The 22,818-nt window shown below is 43.0% G+C and overlaps 1 protein-coding gene across 2 annotated transcripts; it reads left to right on the top strand.

The window, feature by feature from the left end:
• Nucleotides 1–995: 995 nt before the first annotated feature.
• usp31 (ubiquitin specific peptidase 31) lies at nucleotides 996–22,818 on the top strand. Of its 2 annotated transcripts, none has more exons than XM_017707540.2 (16): nucleotides 996–2,941; nucleotides 4,781–4,912; nucleotides 6,661–6,755; nucleotides 7,371–7,463; nucleotides 10,492–10,627; nucleotides 12,549–12,696; nucleotides 13,618–13,792; nucleotides 14,050–14,161; nucleotides 14,305–14,399; nucleotides 14,610–14,687; nucleotides 14,933–15,062; nucleotides 15,469–15,588; nucleotides 15,777–16,002; nucleotides 16,288–16,446; nucleotides 16,760–16,912; nucleotides 17,852–22,818. In XM_017707540.2, exons 1-16 carry the CDS (start codon nucleotides 2,408–2,410, stop codon nucleotides 19,345–19,347), a joined length of 3,882 nt encoding a protein of 1,293 aa, XP_017563029.1. In that variant the 5' UTR covers nucleotides 996–2,407; the 3' UTR covers nucleotides 19,348–22,818. The 2 variants fall into 2 exon arrangements, with proteins under 2 accessions (XP_017563029.1, XP_017563028.1); XM_017707539.2 differs by having other exon boundaries at nucleotides 17,849–22,818.

Raw genomic sequence — 22,818 nt, 5'->3', positions numbered from 1 at the left:
CCTATACTGTCACATTAAACAATATGATGGAGCGTAAGTGATGTCATTTAAACCTTCTTAGGAACCAAGTTCAATTTTTTTTTTCTTTTATTCAACGTTGGGACTTTGTTGCTCTCTCCACCCTATCGCATGAACTATCCAAAGACAACAGCTTTTCTTTCGATATTTACAGAAATATTATGTAACCTACAGTACAAACGCTGATGTTTCAAGGACCAACTCTGATAACAGGGACTGTGACAGCCAGTTTAGCCTGAAATAGTCCACGTTTCACTTTCCTGTTCCTCTGTCACAGCTTCACAAAGTGATGAGGTTGTACTTCTCTGTGTTTTTGGCACCATAAATATATAAATAAATAAATAAACGCTTACTTTTGTAGGATTTTTGTAGTTGTTATGAAAGCAATGTGATTTAAAAAAAGCAATGGATACTATAATGGAGGACAAAATTTGATTTCTTGACCAAAAAAAAAACATTCAAATGAATATTTTCCATTGGAATGTTATTCTTGTGTACTGGATCTATGGAGAACAAGGGTCAAAACATCTGTCAGTTCAGACGTTGAAGGAAAAATGTTGCCAGCAGAAAGACAGTTCATAGACAAGCCCAGGCAACGTGAACTGTATATTTCACTGTGTGTGTTTATATATGTGTGTATACTAACGGGAGAGAGAGAGAGAGAGAGAGAGAGAGAGAGAGAGAGAGAGAGAGAGAGAGAGAGATAAAAAAAAAGAGAAAAAAAGAGAGAGAGAGAGAGAAAAAGAGAGAGAGAGAGAAAAAGAAAAAGAGAAAAAGAGAGAGAGAGAGAGAAAAAGAGAGAGAGAGAGAAAAAGAAAAAGAGAAAAAGAGAGAGAGAGAGAGAGAGAGAGAGAGAGAGAGAGAGAGAGAGAGAGAGAGAGAGAGAGAGAGAGAGAGAGAGAGAGAGAGAGAGAGAGACCTCCGCTTAGACTTCGGAAACTACTACCTGCTCGAATGTGCTGCGCTGTGACGTCAGCTGCCCCAACGCCCTGCAGTGTCAGTGATTTTACACGGAGCGCTCGGTGCTCAGCTGCCCCGAAACACTCGCCCTCTTTCGGACTCTGGTCGAACCGTTTCTTTCGGAAGCCACGGCACGTCTAAAATCTGAACTCCGGTCGGCGTGGCTGCTGAAACAGCGGCAGGAATATGGCGGGGTTCTGTTCTGATGCGCGGCTCCCGTTGCGGCTGTGGGAAATCGCCGACATGGGTCTCCCCTGACTGGCTGCTGCTGCTGCTGCTGCTAGTGGCTAGCGCTAGCGTGTAGCTCACGGCCAGCCAGCAACCTCTGGTGGGATTCACTCAGCTGGTCTCGCGAAAACAGCACTCCGCACGGCCACACGTCTCCCCGGCTGTAGCTGTAGGGTTTCGGGGCTCGTTAATTCAGAAAGTGGCGTTAGTCAGAGGCGCTTGGTTGGTCGCCGGGGTGGAGTTGCAGTTGAATTATGCATGCGGTGGCTAGCTAGCGCTGACGGATAACCGAACCGAACCGACCCGGCTGACTGATCAACATGGATTTCGTCGCGTTTCTGTGCGAGACTGAAGCTTTACCGTTACAGTCCGCTGTACTAAACCGAAGAGGGACGGTTTAAGGCCCCTCCTGTCTGGCTTTGTTGTCTCTGGTCGCGGCGGGTGTCCGTGCGGACGGTGCTGCTCCAGTCGGGCTTCATTTGGGAAGCGTTTAATGTGAGAAGGCAGCTGGCTGGAGAGCTCATTAACTCCATCCACGGTCTCTGACGGCGAGCCAGACTAGGCCTAGGCCACCGGAGAACGTTGGGCAGGTCTGACTTCAGGTAACTGGCTAACTGGTTACGCTACCATGGTAGCGGCTGCTTGTTATGAGCTGAGCTTGTAACCTGGGTCATCGTTTGAACTCGATAAACGAGCTGTGGGGCCAGAAGGCCGCTGTCTGGGAGGAGAAATGGGGCTCGCTGGCGAAAGCAGGTCTAGCGTGTCGGGCTGGTGGTCAGCTTAACTCGCAGCCCGCTTTCTGCGTTTGGAGCAAATCAGAATCAGAGGTCGCCTGGCTAGCTCGGTGGTTAGCATATGCTTGTCCCACAATGCGGCTCCTCACATATTCAGATGTTGTGTCACTGATGTTAGTCACCCTGAAGAGCAGCAGGTTCCTAAGCCGTTTGCTTCAGAATAGCCAACCAGCCACATCCACGGCTCGGCGCGGCTAGGCGGCGAATTGGCACCGAGAGGTAACTAGCGTTAGCATGGCACTTTCAGCCCTGTCCCGCTCATCAGACGTCGTCTGACGGTTGTTTACAGTGGCTGGAGGCAGTGCTGAAGCGTGGGATTAGAGTTGTCTGGTGCCTTAAACTGGCACCATCCGTTTCTTGTCCTTGACGTGCTGGGGGATGCCCTAAAAGCCCCCAAAGAAGCCGTCATGTCGAGCAAATCGTCGAGCAAGGAGAAGAAGTCGGGCCTGAGCAAGAAGCTCTTCCGAAGAGGCTCCGTGCGCTCGGTGGGGAGTTTTATGAGCAGAGTCTTGAAGACCCTCTCCACTCTCTCCCACTTCGGCTCGGAGCTACATGCGGCGGAGGGCGACAAGGATGACGGAGGCTTCACGTCGTTCAAGAGCGACGGCAAGGGCTCCGTGACCTCGGACGAGAGCGACTGCGGCGGCTTCCTCTCGCGGGACAAAATACCCGGCGTGTCCGGCTTGAAGAACCACGGCAACACCTGCTTCATGAACGCTATCCTGCAGTGCCTGAGCAACACGGACCTTTTCGCCGAGTACCTGGCGCTGGAGCAGTTCAGGGGCGACTCGATGACCGAGGAGGAGAAGCCCAAGACCAACGGGGTTCACCTGCAGAGGAAAGGCGCGCAGAGCCGGGGGGAGGTGACCGAGCAGCTGTCCAGGCTGGTTCGAGCCCTGTGGACGTTTGAGTACACCCCGCAGCACAGCAGAGAGTTCAAAGTGAGTCTGATGCTGGCTTGTTCGCAAGTGTGTTCGAGGAGTTGGCAGCATTGTGTATGTTGCCCAGTTGGGTTCTGCAGGTCAACGACCTGCTTGTTAGAGGTTAGTCCAGGCCATAGGACTTGTGGTCATTAGTCAGGGGTCTTCCACCTTGGCGAGACTTGGTTTCAACCCCAGTCTTGCGCACCTGATCCAGTTAATGACGGCCTTTAAGAGTATGAATGTTAGAGCCAAGTGTGTTGAAAAGGAATTCCCAAACCAGGATTGAGTACCAGAGGTGGGAACAGCTCGCTAAGTTGACTCGCACCTAATAAGTCTCAGGTTTTGATGCTCGAGTTCAGAGTCAAGTTCCAAGTCCAAACAAGCCTCAAGTCTCAAGTCAAGTCCTGAGTCCTAACAAGTTAGTCTGCATTCTTCAGCTAATTTAGGGTCATTTCAACACTGCAGAGCGAAAGTGATGGGAACAGGAATACAGCCTTTTATTGACAGCGTGTTAGTAGCATATGGCTGTATGTTGTTTTTTTTATTACCGTCCCAAATAAAACATATAAAAGTACATTTTACATGGATAACCATGACAGACCTAATGGTACACACAAAGAATAGTGCAGCTACACATGACAATCTTCAAAATACTAATAAAAATAAATTATATTTGAAGATACTTTTTTTTTTTAATGGTCTTTGGTAACATTGGGAGCATATGATCTAAAAGCTCAGTGCTAAAACTAGCTCAGCAAACTAAAAGCAGCTGGTAGTTGAATATAAATATAGGGAACAGAAACCAAAATGACCAAGTTGAACAAAGTGAGCAGGGGGAAAAAAACAGCGAAATGATGGTGAATGACAAAACTGAATTTGGCTTTTTCAAATTTTCTGTTCCAAATGGGAAATTCCTACATGAAGCTGGTGATTAACAAGTCAGATTCAGCTTTGTGGTGAATGTTGTACTTGCTCTAACCTCAGAAGATGTTAAAATCGGTCAGATAGAAAGATCTGTGTTTACTTTGTTTTGCTACTATAAGGAAAATGGTCATTTCACCTGGTAGGTTTCTGCAGTAAGACTGGAGCGCTGAGCAGGCCTTACTGATGCTGTTGATGCTCTGCTTGTGTTTAGCTTTTAGAGGTGAACTTGAATTCTAAACGCTTCACTTGTCTTTCCAAATAAAATAAGCTGAGCATAAGCGCAGTATCAGACGTTTGATGACGTTGCTGTACGTCAGATTCACAGCAGAAAACGAATGCATTCACTCAAAGTAAGCAACTGTGTAGAGACCTATCTGCAGTCAGACCCCTCCCCATGTTACTTCCACTTTGGGTCTCGAGTCTTTCTAAGTCACGAGTCTTAAGTTCCAGTCAAAGTCCTAGATGTTGATGTTTAAGTCAGTGTCGAGTCACAAGTCTTTAGATTTGTTACTTGAGTCTGACTTGAGTCCCCACCTCTGTTGGATATTACAGGAATATGTCAAGGTGAATGGACACCACAGGTCCAGTGTTCATAAATATTACTTGGTTCATTGACCTGGATGACGAGAAACCTTCACAGGAGGCCTGCGTTTCAGCTCTGAATAGGTAGCAGGTGGTTTCTGATCTCCATGTGGGTTTTCAGCTGTAGGATATTCCATTTTCTCTGCATTGTTATTGTGCAGTTAAAACTTAAATTGCATGAAAAGGGGCGACCAACTGGCATACATCAAGCTATGAAAGCTCAGTTTGATCAGATATCGTCCATGCTTTGCTTTGAATGTACTGATGGAAGATGTTTTTTAACCTTATGTTCAGAATATATGGAGTTGTTCTGCATGGCTATATTTCATGTCTTTTGTTTGTTTTTCATAGAATGCAGTGTCAAAGCGTGCCATGCAGTACAGGGGAAATGCTCAGCATGATGCTCAAGAGTTCCTTCTCTGGCTTCTGGACCGTGTGCATGAAGACCTTAATACTGTAGGCCATAGCCGGCCTTCTATAAAGGTATGCTGTTCCTTTTAATTGTGGTGCCTGTAAAGGTGACCTCAGGCTTTTGTGAAAAGGGATGTGTTGCTTTATTGCTTTTACTTGTAGAGTTGGTGAAATGCACTGGGCTGTTTAGGCTGAATGCTGATCGTATAAGTCCAACATAATGCATTAGGATCAACTGCAATGATTGAGTTAAAAATCAGATAGGTGGTAGGTGGCTAACTCTCCTGGATTTGGAGACCAACCGTCCTGCTGTGGCACATGCTGTTGGACCAAATTCAGAGACTAAGACATTTAATTTGTATTTGTGCAAAGATGGCATGGATTTGTCATTCAGAGCTTGAGATCTCAATCGGCTGAGTAGCTGGCAAAAGATCCTGCCTACAAGTCGGGCTGATTTAAGGTCTAGACTGCTGCGGAACGACACCCATAAAACAGAGTTTCTTATCAGCCATCAATCTGAGTGTGCCCAGGACAGGGGGCCTCACCGTAGATAAGTTGCTCTGGTTTTGCTTCGTTTGATTCATGTCCTGCCAGCTGTTGCAAGAATACTGGTGTATTTATCAGCCCAGTGCGCTCAGCTGTCCGTGATGTCCTGATTGGGGTCAGGCATCTAAGAGACACTCGTGTGAGGTCACTCAGCCTGCGTGATTCATCCAGGCAGATGATCTGCTTCCTTGCTGTTTGTGCCAGGGAGAAACTGGGGTGACATGCTGGGGTGCCAGGAAATTTCCTGGCCTTAATTTCTTCTAAAAGTCCCATCTGCCTTGATTGCCTGTCACTGGTGTACTGAGAAAAAAGTTCATTTCTTGATCTGTCTGTTTATTAAAAGGATTCTTCATCTAATTGGTAGCAAAACAGATCATATCGGTCATGTCATTTCAAAACTAAGAGCTGGTGGATATAGGTAATGGTTCCAGAAACAGATGTCATACAACTAGGATGGCTACGAAAAAGCTTTACATCTTTATATCTGATGTGCTACAGATGTTTTCATCAATGATTGATTGTGACATGCCTGGCTTGATGATTGCTGCTGGATAGATCCTGCTGTATGTGTCCTGCAGAAGTGCTAAAGATTTTATGTAGCGATGCACATTTTAGCCAGAGTTATTCTTTTAAAGGGGAACACAGAATTTCTGCTTAATTCAGTTGTTTTCAAATAAACAGTCATCCAGAGTGTTACAAACTCTGATTTCTTTACAGTGGTTGTGATATGAACCAGGGGTTACAATGTCTACAACCCAAGTATAGCCACTTTATTTACTATCCAAAAGATAAGTGAACTTACAGGTGTCTTCTGACTGTTTATATGTAATGTTGATAACGGTGAAATTGCAGTAAATCTAAAGATAAGGAAATAAAAATGTCTTTGGATGCTATTTGTGCCGTGCATGTATCTTTCCACCATGAGTACATTTTAAAAAATTAATAAAAAAAGGCCCAAAACCTTCTCAAAACTAGCATAAAGCAATGTCTCAGATGATGTTTTGTACATTTTTATACCCGTTTAGTGTAATAGCTGTAAGTGTTTCAGCTGTTAATGGCATTAAATGCATTGTTCGTTTGGTTTCTGTCACCATTGTGGTAAGTTTCCCTAGAATAGGGCATTGACGTCCCATCACTCTGACATTGTTTACATCTTGACCATTTAATTATGAGGAATTTGTAACAAATCTGTCAGCAAAGCTCTCCTTCAAATTTAGAGTTTGAGTTTTTAATTTGAATAATGTGTGACTTTTCTCTTGTTCACATGGCCTTAGCCACCCATAGAGGAAGATGATGGAGCACTAGAGGGACCTTCACTCCCGTTATCAGCTGGCTCCTTTGTGCAGGAGCTTTTTCAGGCACAGTACAGGTATAGCAGTGTTTCCTTGTCCTGTAGGGGTGGACAATATGGCAACTGCAGCTTCACAACATGTGATATGTATCATTAAGTTTTTCTGTATTTAGTATCTCTCTCTCTCTCTCTCTCTCTCTCTCTCTCGCTCTCTCTCTCGCTCTCGCTCTCGCTCTCTCTCTCTCTCTCTCTCTCTCTCTCTCTCTCTCTCTCTCGCTCTCGCTCTCTCTCTCTCTCTCTCTCTCTCTCTCGCTCTCGCTCTCTCTCTCTCTCTCTCGCTCTCGCTCTCTCTCTCTCTCTCTCTCTCTCGCTCTCTCTCGCTCTCTCTCTCGCTCTCGCTCTCGCTCTCGCTCTCGCTCTCTCGCTCTCGCTCTCTCTCTCTCTCGCTCTCGCTCTCGCTCTCGCTCTCTCTCTCGCTCTCGCTCTCGCTCTCTCGCTCTCGCTCTCGCTCTCTCTCGCTCTCTCGCTCTCGCTCTCGCTCTCTCTCTCTCGCTCTCTCTCTCGCTCTCTCTCTCGCTCTCTCGCTCTCTCTCTCGCTCTCTCTCTCTCTCGCTCTCGCTCTCGCTCTCGCTCTCTCTCTCTCTCTCTCTCGCTCTCGCTCTCGCTCTCGCTCTCGCTCTCGCTCTCTCTCAGATCCTCACTTACCTGCCCACACTGTCAAAAGCAGAGCAACACTTTTGATCCTTTCCTCTGCATCTCTCTCCCCATCCCGTTGCCTCACACTCGGTAAGTAAGCACCCTCACATTGTTCCTTCATAGTTATGTGGGGCAGTTAGGACTTATTGCTCTTGAAGAGACTCGTGCAATATGAGAAGGCTTGCCCTTGAGGCGCACTCGCCTTGTACTGTGTTCTGTGGTGTAATAAAGCACTGCATGGGCTGGAGGTCCTGAAGCTAACCTTGTTTTCTTTTCATTTGTTCTGCACTGGTTGTGTGACTCAGATTAACACCTTGGGTTGCTGCAGAGTTGGCATAGAATGTAGAATTCCTCTCTTCCATGCTCTGAGAAGTGTTGGGATGTGTACAGACCAGTTATGCTGTAAGCAGATCAGTTAACACTTTTGTTTGGGAGTGCTGTGGACCAACAGGTTTTAGTTGAAGACGCGTATGAGTCGTTGTTTTAATTGTAGCATAGGACTGTGTATTTCACGATAAACCGCACATCTGTAGCCCCACGTCTTATCGTCTTGCGCTGCACATGTTGGGCTGCTGTAATTTCCACTTGCAAAACAAAGTAGATGTGAATGGAGGCTGGGTCTATTACATATTTTGAGAGTCTTGTGGAGGAAAGAAAACAATTTTTCTCTCTGAATGAGATGCTAAATGGTGCCCCTTCTGTTATGAGCAGTGTCACTGTCTTCTTGTGCTACTGGCTAGTGAGTTTGTCTCCAGAGGCACAGAGACACTATTTTAAGCTTCCACTGTAGTGAGTGATCAAGGAGAAGACTCTCTGTTCAGTGCGCGTTCTTTTTCAAGCACCCTCAATTTATTACCGCACATTAATGATTAAAGATGTCATATTCTATGTATTAGCAGAATGACAGAGGTGATTTACTGCACACTCCCCAAACCCTCATCTCATACATCAAGGATGATGCAATAAGTCTAAATGATCAGTACATTAAAGGAATGGCTAGTATAGCGGACATCAGGCCCCTGTTTAAATTACACAGGGCATTCATATTAATTATTAGTTCTCGGTCGTGCATCTAGCTTGTAGGGTGTGAAGTTCTAAGACCCCTCCCACAGTGGTCCTTGGTATGTAGAGTCCGTCTTTCCTGGGATGTGTTGGTGGGGTAAGAGAGGTAATGTGGGGCTTATGTTCAGTTGCTTTAAGAGAGGGCTGGGGGGAGAGGAGCTGCGGGAGCTCAGAGGTGTGACAGGATCATTACACAGATCTGCTGAATTTGAAGCTGTGTTATGAAGGAGTGCATTTCTCTAGAGCTGTTCTCTGTCACTCCTGTTTGTTTATGCTGTCTATGCTAAGCAGGTCTTCAGGGGCTCAATAACTTAAATCCTTGCCCCTCCTGACATAAGAGAGAAAACATGCTTTTTATTAATGGAGACCGGACTTTGTGAGAAGATTATGTGCTGTCTATCAGCTCCAGTGCTGTGCTGGTTGGGTGGTGTGAGTCCTATTAGTAAAGAGCAGCACTTGATCTGTGCATTTCTCTTTTTGTGTATATGCAGGAGGCTTTTGGTTCATACTTAATGTCTAAATGTCTACTTTGATAAGATATTGAAAATGTAACATTGGACTCCTTATTTTCACAGAGGGGACTGATTTTTGTTCAGTTTGTTTTCCGTATATTGTAAGAATCGAGTTTCCCAAAAAACTGTTTTTGTAAAAGTCTTAAGTTTAGTTTTTTGGATAGCAGAAATTTTTAACTTTGGATATCAAATATGCACTCCATAGGATTTAAGAAGCACTGACATGAGCATGTTAATGGCACATCATTTAGATAGCCAGTTGCCGGTTTAGATTTTTAAAAAAGCTTGTATAGTAGTTCGCTGATACTGATGAGACTGACTACTTGGGTACTGAAATTTGGTGTTAAGTGATCTAGAATGTTTGATAGTATAGTGCTAAAGAAATTCAGTATATCGCTGTTGTCGGGAGAAAACCTTGTATCTCCATTTTTCAGTTTTTGACATAATTAGAAAATTCCTATTGCTCTCTACATTGTATGTGAATTTCATGATAAATGGACCAAATGAAATGGCTCAAAATGACCTGGGAAAATGTCTGGTTCCTTTGACTTGCATGAAAAGTAAAGCAGGTTTTTTCCTTCTTCTGTAAAGTTACCATCATGACATACTTTTTCAACAACCCTCAAGTCGTATTTTGTCAATCATCTTAATAAATATAGTCATCATCCAGTTCTGCAAGCTTAGCTATCTGACAGATGTTATAAGTAACATTTGCCCCAACTTTCTTTGTCAACATCCTGAAGCGGTATAAAATGTCCTGTCAGCATTTGATGAATCATCATGTGTCCTATAAGTCTAACGTTGTCTAATATCATCGAGCACATAGCGTATTTGTTATAAGGCTAATCAGCTTCTTATTCATCAACAACTTGTTCAAATTTCCCGTTCCACCTTAAATGGTGCAGCAGTTACATTCCGAACTTCAGGTCTTATTTTTTTTTTTAAACTGTATTGCCGCACCATTTAAGGTGGAATGGGGAAATTTGAACAAGAAGCCGACGCCAGCTTTGTAGATTTGTTGTACACAGTCAACAAGAAAAATAAACGTACCGGCTGGCTCTTACAAAAATAGGTGTAATAGCGTCCAGCTTCAATATACGTTTATGGTACATCCCACCTGTTTTTATTTATTTATTTATTTATTTATTTAAAAGTAAAATTTACAAAACAGTCCCCTGGAAAACTGCAAGAGCTACTAAAGTCTTTTTCGGGAAGTTGGAACAGTCTGATTTTTCTAAATAAACTTGTTGCACCCTATTATTATGCTAATGGCATGGAAAGTTTCACCCCATCAGAGAACAGGACTGGTTTCTTAGGTTTGTCAGGTATGAAACCTTGGCTATCTGGATCCACCTTTTTGAGACTGTCGCTTGTGCACTGCAGTTTCACATTGGAAAGACTCAGCCATGGCGCTCACTACTTATTTCACTCATGATGTGTCCTCTAGCTTATAAAAGACAATACATGGACATGCTAGCAAGTTTAAAAACTTGATTTTCACTGGAGGACTGCTCTTAATGTGTATGTTGCTCTTTGTCCTTCAGCCCCCTGTATGTGACAGTGGTCTACCAGGGCAAGTACTCCCACTGCATGAGGATCGGGGTGGCTGTGCCCCTCAACAGCACCGTCTCCAGACTGAGAGAAGCTGTGTCGCGAGAAACCAAGATCCCTCCAGACCAGGTGACCTTATAGAAACCTTTGAACAGCACTGTCCTGTGCATTTAAGCTGGGTACAGATAGGCAATGCAAACAGCCTGCTTTTAAAATGGAAATGATCAGGTGATGCAGGTATACTGTATTAAGTGAATCGACATGAAACACTTTATGCACGTTTCATGAGCATAAACCCTGTTTTTTAGATCCAGTATCTGCTTTAATTCTTCTTAGTTTGGGCACCCTCATTCTGCATTTATTTGGAGTCCAATTCAAAACCAATGAACTAGCAATGACTTTGGCCAGAGAATTAAGTGTTTTCTTTTTTGGAAACTGTTTTACAGTTTAAAGCAGTCCAGAACCCCAAAGCTTGCATATTGTAGCCAAGACTAAAGTACACTAAAGACTTTTCTCAGTTGAACCAAAGAAAAAAATTTGAGCCATTTTTCAGTAGCATTATATTCATGTGAATGTAGAGTGACCATGATCTTTACACCTCAGACCAGTCAATTGTAAATTTACACGACCTCTTACTGTTCATTTAGCTACACTGACAAGCCGAACAATGAATGACGGCCAGTTGATTTCACAATTTGTTATTATGCAGTGTAAGGTGGTGTTACAGTAATAACATACGCAGCCTTGTTCTGCCTTCTGTACAGTATTTGGGGCAGTCATGGGCTGGAGGTTAGGGAACCAGCCTCGTGACCGGAAGTTTGCCGGTTCGATCCCCAGAGCCGACAGCACATGACTGAGGTGTCCTTGAGCAAGACACCTAACCCCCAACTGCTCCCCGGGCGCTGTGGATTGGGCTGCCCACCGTTCCGGGCAAGTGTGCTCACTGCCCCCTAGTGTGTGTGTGTGCTCACTAGTGTGTGTATGGTGTTTCACTTCATGGATGGGTTAAATGCGGAGGTGAAATTTCCCTGTTGTGGGACTAATAAGGGTCACTTATTTAATTAATTATATGAATGTCTAAGCAACTTCAGTGTTCAGCAAAGTTTTCCCTGAAGAGTGTATAACGATCTGAAATGAACCTGCATCACATGCTGGTAAAACTCTAGACGTCTAGAAAAGAGCCACACTGGAGTCTTTACAACCTGAGCTCCAGTACAGCCTTTATATTTCCCCTGAAATATTCTGAGGACTTATTTCTGACAAGAATCTTGTTTGTTTTCTCCTGTCATTATTGTACCACTCAGTCTGCAGCAGCGAAATTCTAAGGTCATATTTTGGAGCGCAGCCTTTTGGCTTGCATTCTACCGGATGTCCTCTAGTATAAATTGTATTCTGTTAGTGAAGATGGTCCACATTTCATTAAACGTAGGTACAGAAGACATTGTAGACCAGTTAAAGCTTAAACCAGATTCACTCAACCTGCTTTCATTCTTTTATGCTTTAAAAAAATATAAAGAAAGGAAAGAGAGCTTGTGAGTCTTATTCTCAGTGGAGTATGGAGCATTATCATCTGCTACTTCTGTCTGCTTATTTTATGGTCAGCCAGCAAAATACCCACTCCTTGTCCAAAAACATGAGACAGTAAGAAGTAATGATGAGAGAGGGGAACGGTCTGATAACCTGGTGTGTTTTTTTACACTCTAGCAAGTGTGTGTTGGTTTATTAATGTATTTTATTTGAGGTTTTTTTTTCAAGAGTCATTAAATATCTATTCTCAGTGTGTCCAGAATAGAAAGTGCTTCTGTTCTCTTCTGCGTTATGCCTAAATTATACTTTGTGTTTGAAGTGGTGAGGGCAAGTAAGTTGAAGCTGCAAATAAAATCAGAGAAAATGTTTTGCAGTAGTCCCTGGGAGTATTATTGCAGGTAGGATCATTGCATGTGTATTAGTGAGTGTGCTTATTGGCTGTTTTTACTTGCTTATTTACTGTTCCTTATTATGCCTATATGTAAAGCACTTCTGACCAGTTTTGCCTTTGTTGTTTCTGTAGTTTGTCCTGACGGAAATGTATTATGACGGTTTCCATCGTTCCTTCTGTGACGACGACGACGATCTTGATATCATTCAAGAAAGCGACTCGATTTTTGCATTTGAAACACCCGAGACTTTCAGATTAGAAAACATTCGTTCCAAAAGAGGTATGTCCTCCTCTTGTTTCGCATTTGTTTATTGAAAAGTTATGAGATTTTGAATGAATTGCACTTCGTACCTTAAGAGGTTGTGGTGAATTATTAGTGAAAGACAAATATCCCTGTTCGGAAAGGGAACTAACTAGTGCTGGCCTGTATGTTTCCAGAATTTGAATATTTGTTTATGTAGATCTTTTGCTTTGTCGTTGAGAATTCTTTGAGAAGGCTTTGTCTTTTATTAACCCTTTAGACTGAAACAGATTTGTAGATCAGTATCATTTTTCACCATGTAGGTTTATCACCGTTTTATACAAAACATTTTATCATAAAATCCAAGAGAAAATGACTGTTACTTAATGATGGATGTAATATAAAGAAATCAGTTAATCTTGGCTAAAGGCTTAATATAGATACATCCCCCCTGCAATTTCACCTTTAAAAGATTGCCATGTTATAATGTTTAAACAAAGAAACAGCCAAACAAATGATCTTGCGTTGGGCTGTTAAGTTACATTCAAGTGAGGAAACTAAGCATGTCCTTCATCACTTGTTCAGCCACCTCTGAGAAAAGGACACGGAGAGAGCAGGCGAGCAATATTAGCTTCAAAAATGTATTTAAAAGATTTGATTTGAACCTCTGTGACTCATGTCCTTATGACGTAACATTGCAACACATCTGTCTCATGGCATCTTTGCAATATCCATTGTGAAAAGTATAAATGTATAAAACTATTTGTTGATATTTTGACATGCTTAAAATTAGTTAAATATTAGGAAAATAAATTTCAAGGGTAGTGCTAAGTGATTATTCGAGTACTCATTGAGAAATACCACAGAATATTCGAAGTCTGTTTAATTTGCGTTTGGACTAGCTCTAGAATTAACATGTTTCATTTGTAGTGTTGTTAAAACACATGTTACAATTTGCAGGGAGCCTTCTTGCCAACCTCAATCAGAACAATTTGAAGTATGGCAACGAGAGCACTCGTACACCGTCTTTCATGCAAGGGGCAGTGAATCCGGCATCACCCAACAAAAATACAGGAGCTGACAAGATGATCCTGCTGATCTGCAATAGGGCTTGCACTGGCCACCAAGGACGGAGGTAGCTACTCGAACACGAAGCCTCGCAATCTAGTCACAAATCACTGATCTATGCTATTCCCGTGTTATTGTTTGGAGGTTTCGTTGCCCTCTGAACTATGAGATGGATCTGTCTCAAATGGATATTTTGCGTGAAAATGATGAGGGAAAATAACAAAAGAAATGTAGCCTTAAAATTTCTTTACATCGTTTAAGGGAATATGTATAAAAATGTCAAATATGATTGGAAAGTCAGAGTTGTTTTTTCTTTCGTCTAAGGTTTGGCCTTCCGTTCGTATTGTATATGGAGCGCTCTGTGACTTGGGATGTGCTTCAGAAGGCAATTCTGGAGAAGATGCATCACCTGCTGAGACAAGGGGTTTACATCCAGGTTAGTGCATGGCGCATGTAGGCCGCAGTCTATAAAATACAGCCCTTGATTTACTTGCGTGAGGATGTGTTGGAATGTTTTCTGTGACTTTTTATTATTAAAGACAAATGAATGGGATGTTTGTAAAATCTGATTTATTTTAGGTGGGACCTTTCAGTCTACGAGTGGTTGGAGTAGTTGGCATCACATACTTGTTGCCTCAGGAGGAACATCCGCTGTGTCACCCCACTGTGGAAAGGTTGGTCTTTGTATGAGCAAATTATAGCTTCTGACCCTGCTTCTCGGTTATGGACCTAACACTGCGTGCATCTGTCAGACTGATTTAGAAGACGTGTATAAACTTGTTGAAGTTCTCACATTTTTCTGTTGTTCACAGTGGACACCTTCAGTTGGGCAGGATTTTAACAGAGCTGTATTTTGGTTGTTCAAGCTAATCTGTCTTTTTCAGAGCATACAAATCCTGCGGGCAAGGGGGCCCTCCTCATGTCAAGATTGTGGTGGAGTGGGACAAAGAGACTAAGGATTAGTGAGTGCAGCCTGAATAGCAGTCATTTGAGCTTGCTGCTCTTTGATGTACTGTACGCTTCTAATATGTACTGAAGTGCAGTCTTTGGAGGAATAGGTTCCTAAATTAGATCCCAAAACTGCAAATATGGAAATATCGTATTAAGAGAAAGCTACTTAAAATGTAACTGGAAGTCCAAATAAACAAATGCTTGTGAGCTACTGATACATTTGCAGTGTTTTAAAATGTGTTGTCTTTCCCCACAGTCTGTTTGGCCACACTGAGGAAGAGTACATCCCTGATGCTGAGAGCGTGTACCTGCACCGCGAGCAGCACCATCAGCCCCAGGCCTGTACCCTCGCTCAGTGCTTCCAGCTGTACACCAAAGAGGAACAGGTAACGAATAGGCCTAGTACACCTCCTGAATGTCCTTCATTGTCCCAGGGAAAGCAGAAAAACTGATTCCTTTTCTTCCATTTCCTAAGGCCAAATCTGCCCAAACAGACATTAAATGGTGGGTTAACCAGATTTCTGCTGTCCGTGCTGTTTTGTAAATTGCTATGTTCTGCAAGCATGTCTTTAAGCCTGGATCTGTGCCACATGCAGTATAAATATGCCCTGTGGTAAGCCCGAGCTGGCAGTTGCCATCAGTAGCGTGGTTTGAAGTTGTTTGGTCTTAAAGAGGAATGAGGGCATAGTTGAGAGCGAGACTGAACACTGCAAATCACGTCCCATGAGGCTGATAGAGAAGCGTGTGCATTCAGTTGTTCATGGCTGCTTCTTGTGCTGTGTGGTGCTCCAGCTGGCCCCAGATGATGCCTGGCGCTGTCCCCATTGCAAGCAGCTACAGCAGGGCCGCATCAAGCTAAGCCTGTGGACCCTGCCTGATGTTCTCATCCTGCACCTCAAGAGGTTCAGACAGGTACAGCCTTTCTATAATGTGACTTTTTAAATTTTTCTGCACAGTTGAATTGAGATGTAAACAAAGTAGTTCAGAGGGGTTTGATGTCTAATGGTATTCGGTGGATAGGTTAGCGTGATTTTTGTGGTGCTTGTGATTTTTATTATTAGTAATTACTAGTAATTAGTAGCAATGGTGATATTCTGTAGGAGGGAGACAGGAGAGTGAAGATGCAGAACATGGTGCGGTTCCCACTGCTTGGTATGGACATGGCCCCTCACATGGTGAAGAGGAGCCAGAGCAGCTGGAGCCTCCCCTCTCACTGGTCCCCTTGGCGACGACCTTACGGCCTTGGCCGTAACCCAGAAGACTATTTTTATGACCTTTATGCTGTATGCAATCACCATGGCAACATGCATGGAGGGCACTACACAGGTAAAACTATGCAAGAAGGCAGAGGTCGCTGTGCTGGCTTTTGGATTGTAAGTCTAATCATGCACTACGGTGTGCAGATGGTGCAACCACTTAACTAATTGACCTGTAAAGTATAATTTCAGTCACTCAGTGCTTAGTACATTAAAAAAGAGTGACACATACATTGCCAGTTAGTCTGATATCATTATCATTATTAGGCACATTAATGCTTATTAGGCACATCTGAACGAACAGCCTGGAGGGTTTCTAAATCTGAATGTGGTTCTGTTTTTCTTCCTCTCGCAGCATATTGCAAGAACTCCATTGATGGACAGTGGTACTGCTTTGATGACAGCGAGGTCCAGCCCATACCTGATGAGGATGTCTGCCAGCAGACAGCATACATTCTCTTCTACCAGAGGAGGACAACTATTCCCTCGTGGTCTGCCAACAGCTCTGTGGCGGGTGAGTCACCTCACTCTGTTCTCCTGAGCTGGACGAATAGCATATGAGCTGAATGGCTCTGACGTGTAGCTGATTTGTTTGGCGAACCAACTCCGGGATAACACTTAATCTGAGTGTAACACTCTCTAGCCTGCCTGTGGCACAAACGCAAATATTTTCCGGCTGATGACATGATAATGACAGACTTTAATTCTGAGCCTCTGCCTTCTGAGCAATTTTTCAATTTCTTTATTGGAGCAAAGTAAATGTTTCATCAAATGTATCTGCCTTTTTTGCTTCTGACTGTGGTTGCCTGTTACTTTGTTTGGCTCAGGCTCTACCAGTTCTTCTTTGTGTGAGCACTGGGTTACCCGCCTCACTGGCAGCAAGCCGCCCAGCCTGGCCTCAGGGGCCTCTTCCCGACGCACATCCCTGGCTTCTTTAGCTGAGTCTGTGGAGTTCCCTGGAGATCGCAGTGAAGACGACGGTGAGGAGCATGTTTGTCTTCTTATCTGCATGTTTGCTTATTCTATTTCTTGTGTAGTGCATAGGTATTGTGTAATTTCTGCACATGTCAGACTTTTTCCACAGTGTCTCTATTGTTTGTTTTGTGGTTACAATTGGTAATGTAAATATTACATTTGTAGTTAATATTAAAGGAAAATATTAAAGCTGCACTATGTAGGATTTGTTAATATTGAAATAACTTGCATTACTGAGTCAAGAGTTCACAGTTCACAGGAAAGGTAGTGTTCATGTAGAGTTGTTGCGCTGTTGCAAGTCTCCCAATAAAGACTGGCATATTCATTCAAAAGTGTGAGCTGTCTCACAGTGCCTAAATAGATATCTGACTGACTGGAGGTTTACATGGACATGTGCTACCTAGCCGTTGATAATGTTAGTTAGCTATCAGTTATCTGTGGTGATGCAGGTAACATCTATACTCTTCCCCTCAGTTCACGTCCACCCCAGAAAGCCACATCTGCAATCAGATTAGTCCAGTCGAAAAGGGGTAGCATAGCACCACCTGTTACAAAATGTGTTTTAGAGATGTCGCCAATTCCCCAAATTTACAAAGTGCAGCTTTAAAGGAATTAAAGCAGTTAACGGTACTTTTGTGGGAGTGCGTTTGGTCCCATGCTTTTTTTAAGACCTGGTGACGTCGCATGTGGAAGCACTGTGGAAACGGTCAAAAGTTTATGAAAATTGTAAATCTTTTCATTTCTAACTCTAAATGCAACCTTGATCTTGTGTGTTCTTGGGCATTCAACAGTTGCCTCTTGATGACTCTCTTTACTTTCCCTCTCTAGCACTAACACAGGATCTGTCGCCTTGTTCAGTTAAGCCAAAAATGCATGCTGCTGCTCTTTCCATTCAGTCTAGTATCAGCGCATTAGTTTAAATCTCTGTCCTTTTCGTTAAGGAGGATTCTCCACCCGACCCTTTGTGAGGAGCATTCAACGTCAGAGCTTGTCTTCCAGATCCTCCATAGCCAGCCCACTGGCCTTCAGTGAAAATGGGACGAAGCCCTCTTGGCCACTGTCTGCCAAGCTCCAGATGAGATCCAGTTCGCCCTCCCGCTTCTCCTTAGACTCCCGCTCCTCGCCACCCCTGGAAAGAATTGGAGAGGCCTGTGATGACAAAGTGTCCACATCGTGCTTTGGTAGCTACAGTAGGCATGAGCGTCACCCTGGCAATAAGGCTCCGCTGGCCATGATGGAGGGTAACGGCAGTGACAACGGTGGGGGTAAAAGGATTGTAGATGAGGTCTACTGCAGGGCTCCTACCCCAGCTGACAGGAAAAGCTCCAAAGGAGAGCCCCTAGACAACAACAACCAAATCTCTGCTGTTGACCAGAACTTGCATGGCACTCCTACAAAAGAGCAGAGGCACAAGGGCTCTGGATCATCTGCGACCAAGGCAGAGGGTTCTGGGACAAAAAAGAGCTCAACCAAGACAAAGGGGGATCAAGAGAAGCCCTCTAAGAAACGCCAGAGCACTTCGTCATCTGCACAGAAAGCTCTTTCTTCTCAAGCGTCTTCCAGCCCTCAAGGCAAGGGTGCCAAAGTAACAAATTTGAAAGAGAAAAGTGACTCCACTAAGACCACCAAAGGGTCTTCGGGAACACCCTCCAAGAAAAAGGAGTCCTCTCAGGCTCAGGAGACATCACCATCATCAGGAGTCAGCAAGGCAAAGCAGCGCCTTGTCTCCACTCCGCAGTCCTCAGCCTCCCCTTCACCCACGGCAAAGAAAAGTTCCTCAGTGGCTGATAAAAGCTCTGCCTCCAGCAGGAAGAAACTGACAGACAAGTGCTCAAGCCGTGACTCACCTCATTCTAGCCCCCTTGCGGACAAGCCTAAGGTTAGCGCCGCACCTCGGAGTTCCCAGGCCAAGGGTGCTGAGGGAGCCCGAATAGAGAGGAGGCCTGTAAGGAGCTCCAGCAGCAGCTCGTCAGTCACCAGCCTGCGATCCCCTAGCGTGTCCTCTAGGGACCTGCGCCGCAGCAGCAAGTCTGAGGACAAGGGCCACTCTTTCTTCAAGAGTGCCCTGAGACAAAAGGAGACCCGCCGCTCAGCTGACCTGGGCAAGACCACCATCCTCTCGAAGAAAGTGGGTGAGAGGACAGCTAGGTCCAGCAGCCAGACTAAACTGAGCATGGACGAGGGTGAGGGGAACGCCTCCCAGCAGGCCTCTCCCGCCTCGCTCTCCTGTAAGGCTGTCAGTGAAGACAAGGAGTCGTCTGTAACAACCACTCCTGTCAAACGTTCTCTATTACCTGTAGGCAAGTCTAAGTCTTCCAATTCTGAGACAAGTCTTCAGTCTCCTGTCAATGGGAAGAGGCCTCTTGAAAAGATGCCCTCTTCTAGAAAGCTTTCTTCTAGCATGCAATCCTCTGCACACCCAACACAGACGCCTCAATGATATTTGAATAGCAGTTTCATTATTTTCTGTAATGCAGCTATTTTTTGATGTGCCTAAGATGAATATATATATATATATATATATATATATATATATATATATATATATATAAAACAAATAAATATATATATATATAAAAGTATATATAAATTATATAGGATATACCTTTTACTTTTCTCAAAGAAAATGTGTACATGATCTGAAGCGCCTTTTTATCCTGCCATGGAACCAAAATCATTGCCTCTGGCAAGGTGTGATATACGGATATACTACTGTTCACAACTCTGAATAGGAATGTTTTAACTTAGCACTTTGTATATATTGTTTTCTGTTTCAAACAATGCTCAACCATCAAGAGACTGTATGTAATGTATGTTTTTAACTCTGGTTACTGTTGTACTTTCTTCTGAGGAGTCAGCTTGGTCTTAAAATTCCTTGGAGTACTCCCAACTAATTTGCTCCACTTGGTGCTATTCAAAGGGCAATGTTTCTCTGGCATTGTAACAGGGAGAATAGGATTCCAACCTACGTAGTCATCCGTCATACAAGAGGTCAGCAGTATAAGTTCTCCTAGGCACCTATCAGAGCCTGCTGAGGTACCCCATCAGTTTTCCCTTTATACTATGGAATAGTAAGTGTTCCAGTAGCGTAACTGCCCTGAGAAGTGTACGCAGCATTGCCAACTGTAGACCAATAGCTGAATTGTATGAATGAGCGCTCTTTTGAATTGATATTAGACAATCCTAAATCTTTTTTTTTTTTTTTTTTTTTAAATCATGAAATGCTGTGTGAGAAGCTGTGTGTGCTTTGCTATCCATCTGTAGACAGATGTAAAAGCAACGTAACTGCATGAATTTTTGTTTTTGTAATAAGAATGCAGTTTAACTTGAGCCATTTTTTTTCTATTTCTTTCCATGCCTGCCAAATCTAATGCCAACAGCTTTCATTCGCTTTAGCTTAGCTTGCTTTGAACCAGGGTTGAGCCCGTTTGTGTCCGTTTGTATCTCCATATTAATCTGTGGATTATCAGTGCAATAGTTTTCAGAACTTTGTAGATGGGACAAAATATTTACTTCTGTATTCGGCAAATATAACACATTGAACTCGGTGTATACCATTTTTGAAATGCTTTAGCATTTTTTTTCTCCAGTGGATTTCATTTTTTTTAAGATGAATACTGTATGTATGCAATAGAAAAGAGAATAATCAAAATATAACATGAAATAATCTTTCAGAATGTTGTGCCATCCAACAAATTGTGGCACCTATCCCCCCCGCCCTCCCCTCCCCTCCCCCTAAAACCTTGATAGCTGGTTTATTTCAGATGATTTATTTAAAGAAAATTTTTAAAGATGAGCAAGTTTTTAAAGATGATGTTGCCTTGGGTAGTGCTGTCAGTATGTTCACCATACCGAATGGGCTTGTCGCCACAGAATTAGGACTTGTTTGTTCTCAGGCAGCCGAGTCAGATTCGTCACGTCTGTACAGATCAGTTTAATTTGGGCCACATCCATATTATTATTACTGCAGGACTGATGGACTTGATTTTTCCAAAGGCATTGTAGCACAAAGATTATTCTGAGAGACTACAGAGAATCAGGTGATTGTAGCACTATGGATATAGCGCTAGTGGGAATTGGGCGCTTGATCACTTAAAGAACCGCTGTCTACACACAGCCTTGCAGTGCAAATATAGGTTTTTCAAAAGAGCCACTGACAAGTCAGGGGACTTCACAAGAGCTTAGAAAATATTTAGTTCTAATAATAAGTTCTTGTCATTTTCACCATCTGTTAGTACTTTTTTCCATTTTCCTCAAAATAGGCAGTTTTGTTTTTTTTTTTTTTTTTTCTATGTTTTGTTTTTTTTGTTAGTACCAATTACTTTATTAACAGTGCTGGTCAAAGCAGAATAAAACTGACTGAGAATAGATTAATTTAATTTTCTCAGGTTGCCAACATACATATTTTAAGTGCCCCCCACAACCCCAACCCCTGCTTTCTTTTTTTTTTTTTTTATTTAAACCCCAAAAGTCAAAGCTTCGGTACTGTGATTTTGTTCCTTAGTTTCATGCTGTTGATGGGAAATTATTCATTCCTAAATCAAATGAATACCTAATATGAGTATTATTGTGCCACAAAGGCCTGATGCCAATATGATGTACCAAATGGTCCTATTGGTGCACTTCCCTGAATATTACAGAATAGTCTGTGTGTGTAGCTTTGTTTTGCAAGGGGACCATTTTATGTGCGCCCAGAAACTCCAGTTTGAAGAATTATGGCAAGCAGTATTGCATGATGACACTGATGCATGCACGTATCTATGCAAGCAAACGTTGCTGAGAAAAATTAAGTCTGGTTACCAATATTTCTGTATTTCTAAACGTCAGCAGTGGAAAGCATGGATTGTTTCCTCTTGTTGCTTTTTTTGCACACTTGTGTTGTAGCTTTCTTTTGTTTCTTAAAAGATTGTAATGGAAGAGCGTTGAGATGTTGGCCCATCCAAGCCTCGTGAGGAATGGCTGTGCTGTATGTTTTTCTTTTCTTTTTTTTCCCAGTACTTTTTGACTCATAAGCTTTTAAAGGGATTGTTCTCCCTTTTATTCCGTAAAGACGTTTTGTTCTATAGGTGTGTAACCTGAAGTCCTGTTGACTTCACCTTTTGGTTGGGATCATGTTCTCTTGTGCTCACACATTGAGTACTAACTTCGTTCCTTCACTCTAAAAAGTCAGGACGGCTTTTATCCGTCATTTTGTGTCTCGTCAGCCACGCCGTTACATTTGTTGTGCTAATCACAAAACCATGTCACACTGTAAATTATTTCCAATAATCAGCATACGGCAGCATATCGAGGAAGCCACACGCGTGGTGGTGGTTCCACTTCAGGAGAGTGCTTTGGGCCTTTATACTTCAAGAAGTCTTGAAAATTTCAGATTGTATGTTTATGGGACATTTGAAATATCTCAAGTGCAAATAACAGGGTTGTAAGCCTTAGGTTTGAACAGATTCATTAATTGCTCCAAGTCTTATGAATATTATTGTATGAAGTTCCTACTCCTGGTTTACACACTGGACTTGAATGATTTTACCACAGGAAAAAGACCCAAGCATCGTCTACATCGTCTATTTACACTACTTAAGATGGTGCTCGTTTGGCTGTGAGTAACTTGGGCTTTTCTTTTCCAAATAGAGCGTGTACAGTAGTCTTAAATATTGACCAAAATATTATAATATTTGGAGACATGCCATGTTAATGTTTTGTTGCATGAGACTGCATCAATGGCTTTGTTAATTTATTTGTATGTTTTGTTAAATGTGTATGCACTTTTCATAAACTCGTTTTTATTTTATTTTTTTTAAAGAATGCATTTCTTTGAGAGAACCATTTATATTCATGACATTGGTTCACCAATGTAAGACAGAGGTTGAGATGTAATTAAAAGATAGACCTGCATTAGAGGTCTGAGCTCAGA

The sequence above is a fragment of the Pygocentrus nattereri genome, chromosome 27 (genome assembly GCF_015220715.1).
Source record: "Pygocentrus nattereri isolate fPygNat1 chromosome 27, fPygNat1.pri, whole genome shotgun sequence".
NCBI lineage: Eukaryota > Metazoa > Chordata > Actinopteri > Characiformes > Serrasalmidae > Pygocentrus > Pygocentrus nattereri.
This window is presented reverse-complemented; position numbering and strand designations above follow the sequence as displayed.

What these genes read in the sequence shown, in the direction of transcription:
- usp31 (XM_017707539.2), top strand. Translation starts at nt 2,408, where the DNA reads ATGTCGAGCAAATCGTCGAGCAAGGAGAAGAAGTCGGGCCTGAGCAAG. An exon ending in AAACATTCGTTCCAAAAGAG is followed by an intron (nt 12,697 to 13,617) that starts GTATGTCCTCCT and finishes TACAATTTGCAG; the next exon opens with GGAGCCTTCTTGCCAACCTC. An exon ending in TGTACACCAAAGAGGAACAG is followed by an intron (nt 15,063 to 15,468) that starts GTAACGAATAGG and finishes GTGGTGCTCCAG; the next exon opens with CTGGCCCCAGATGATGCCTG.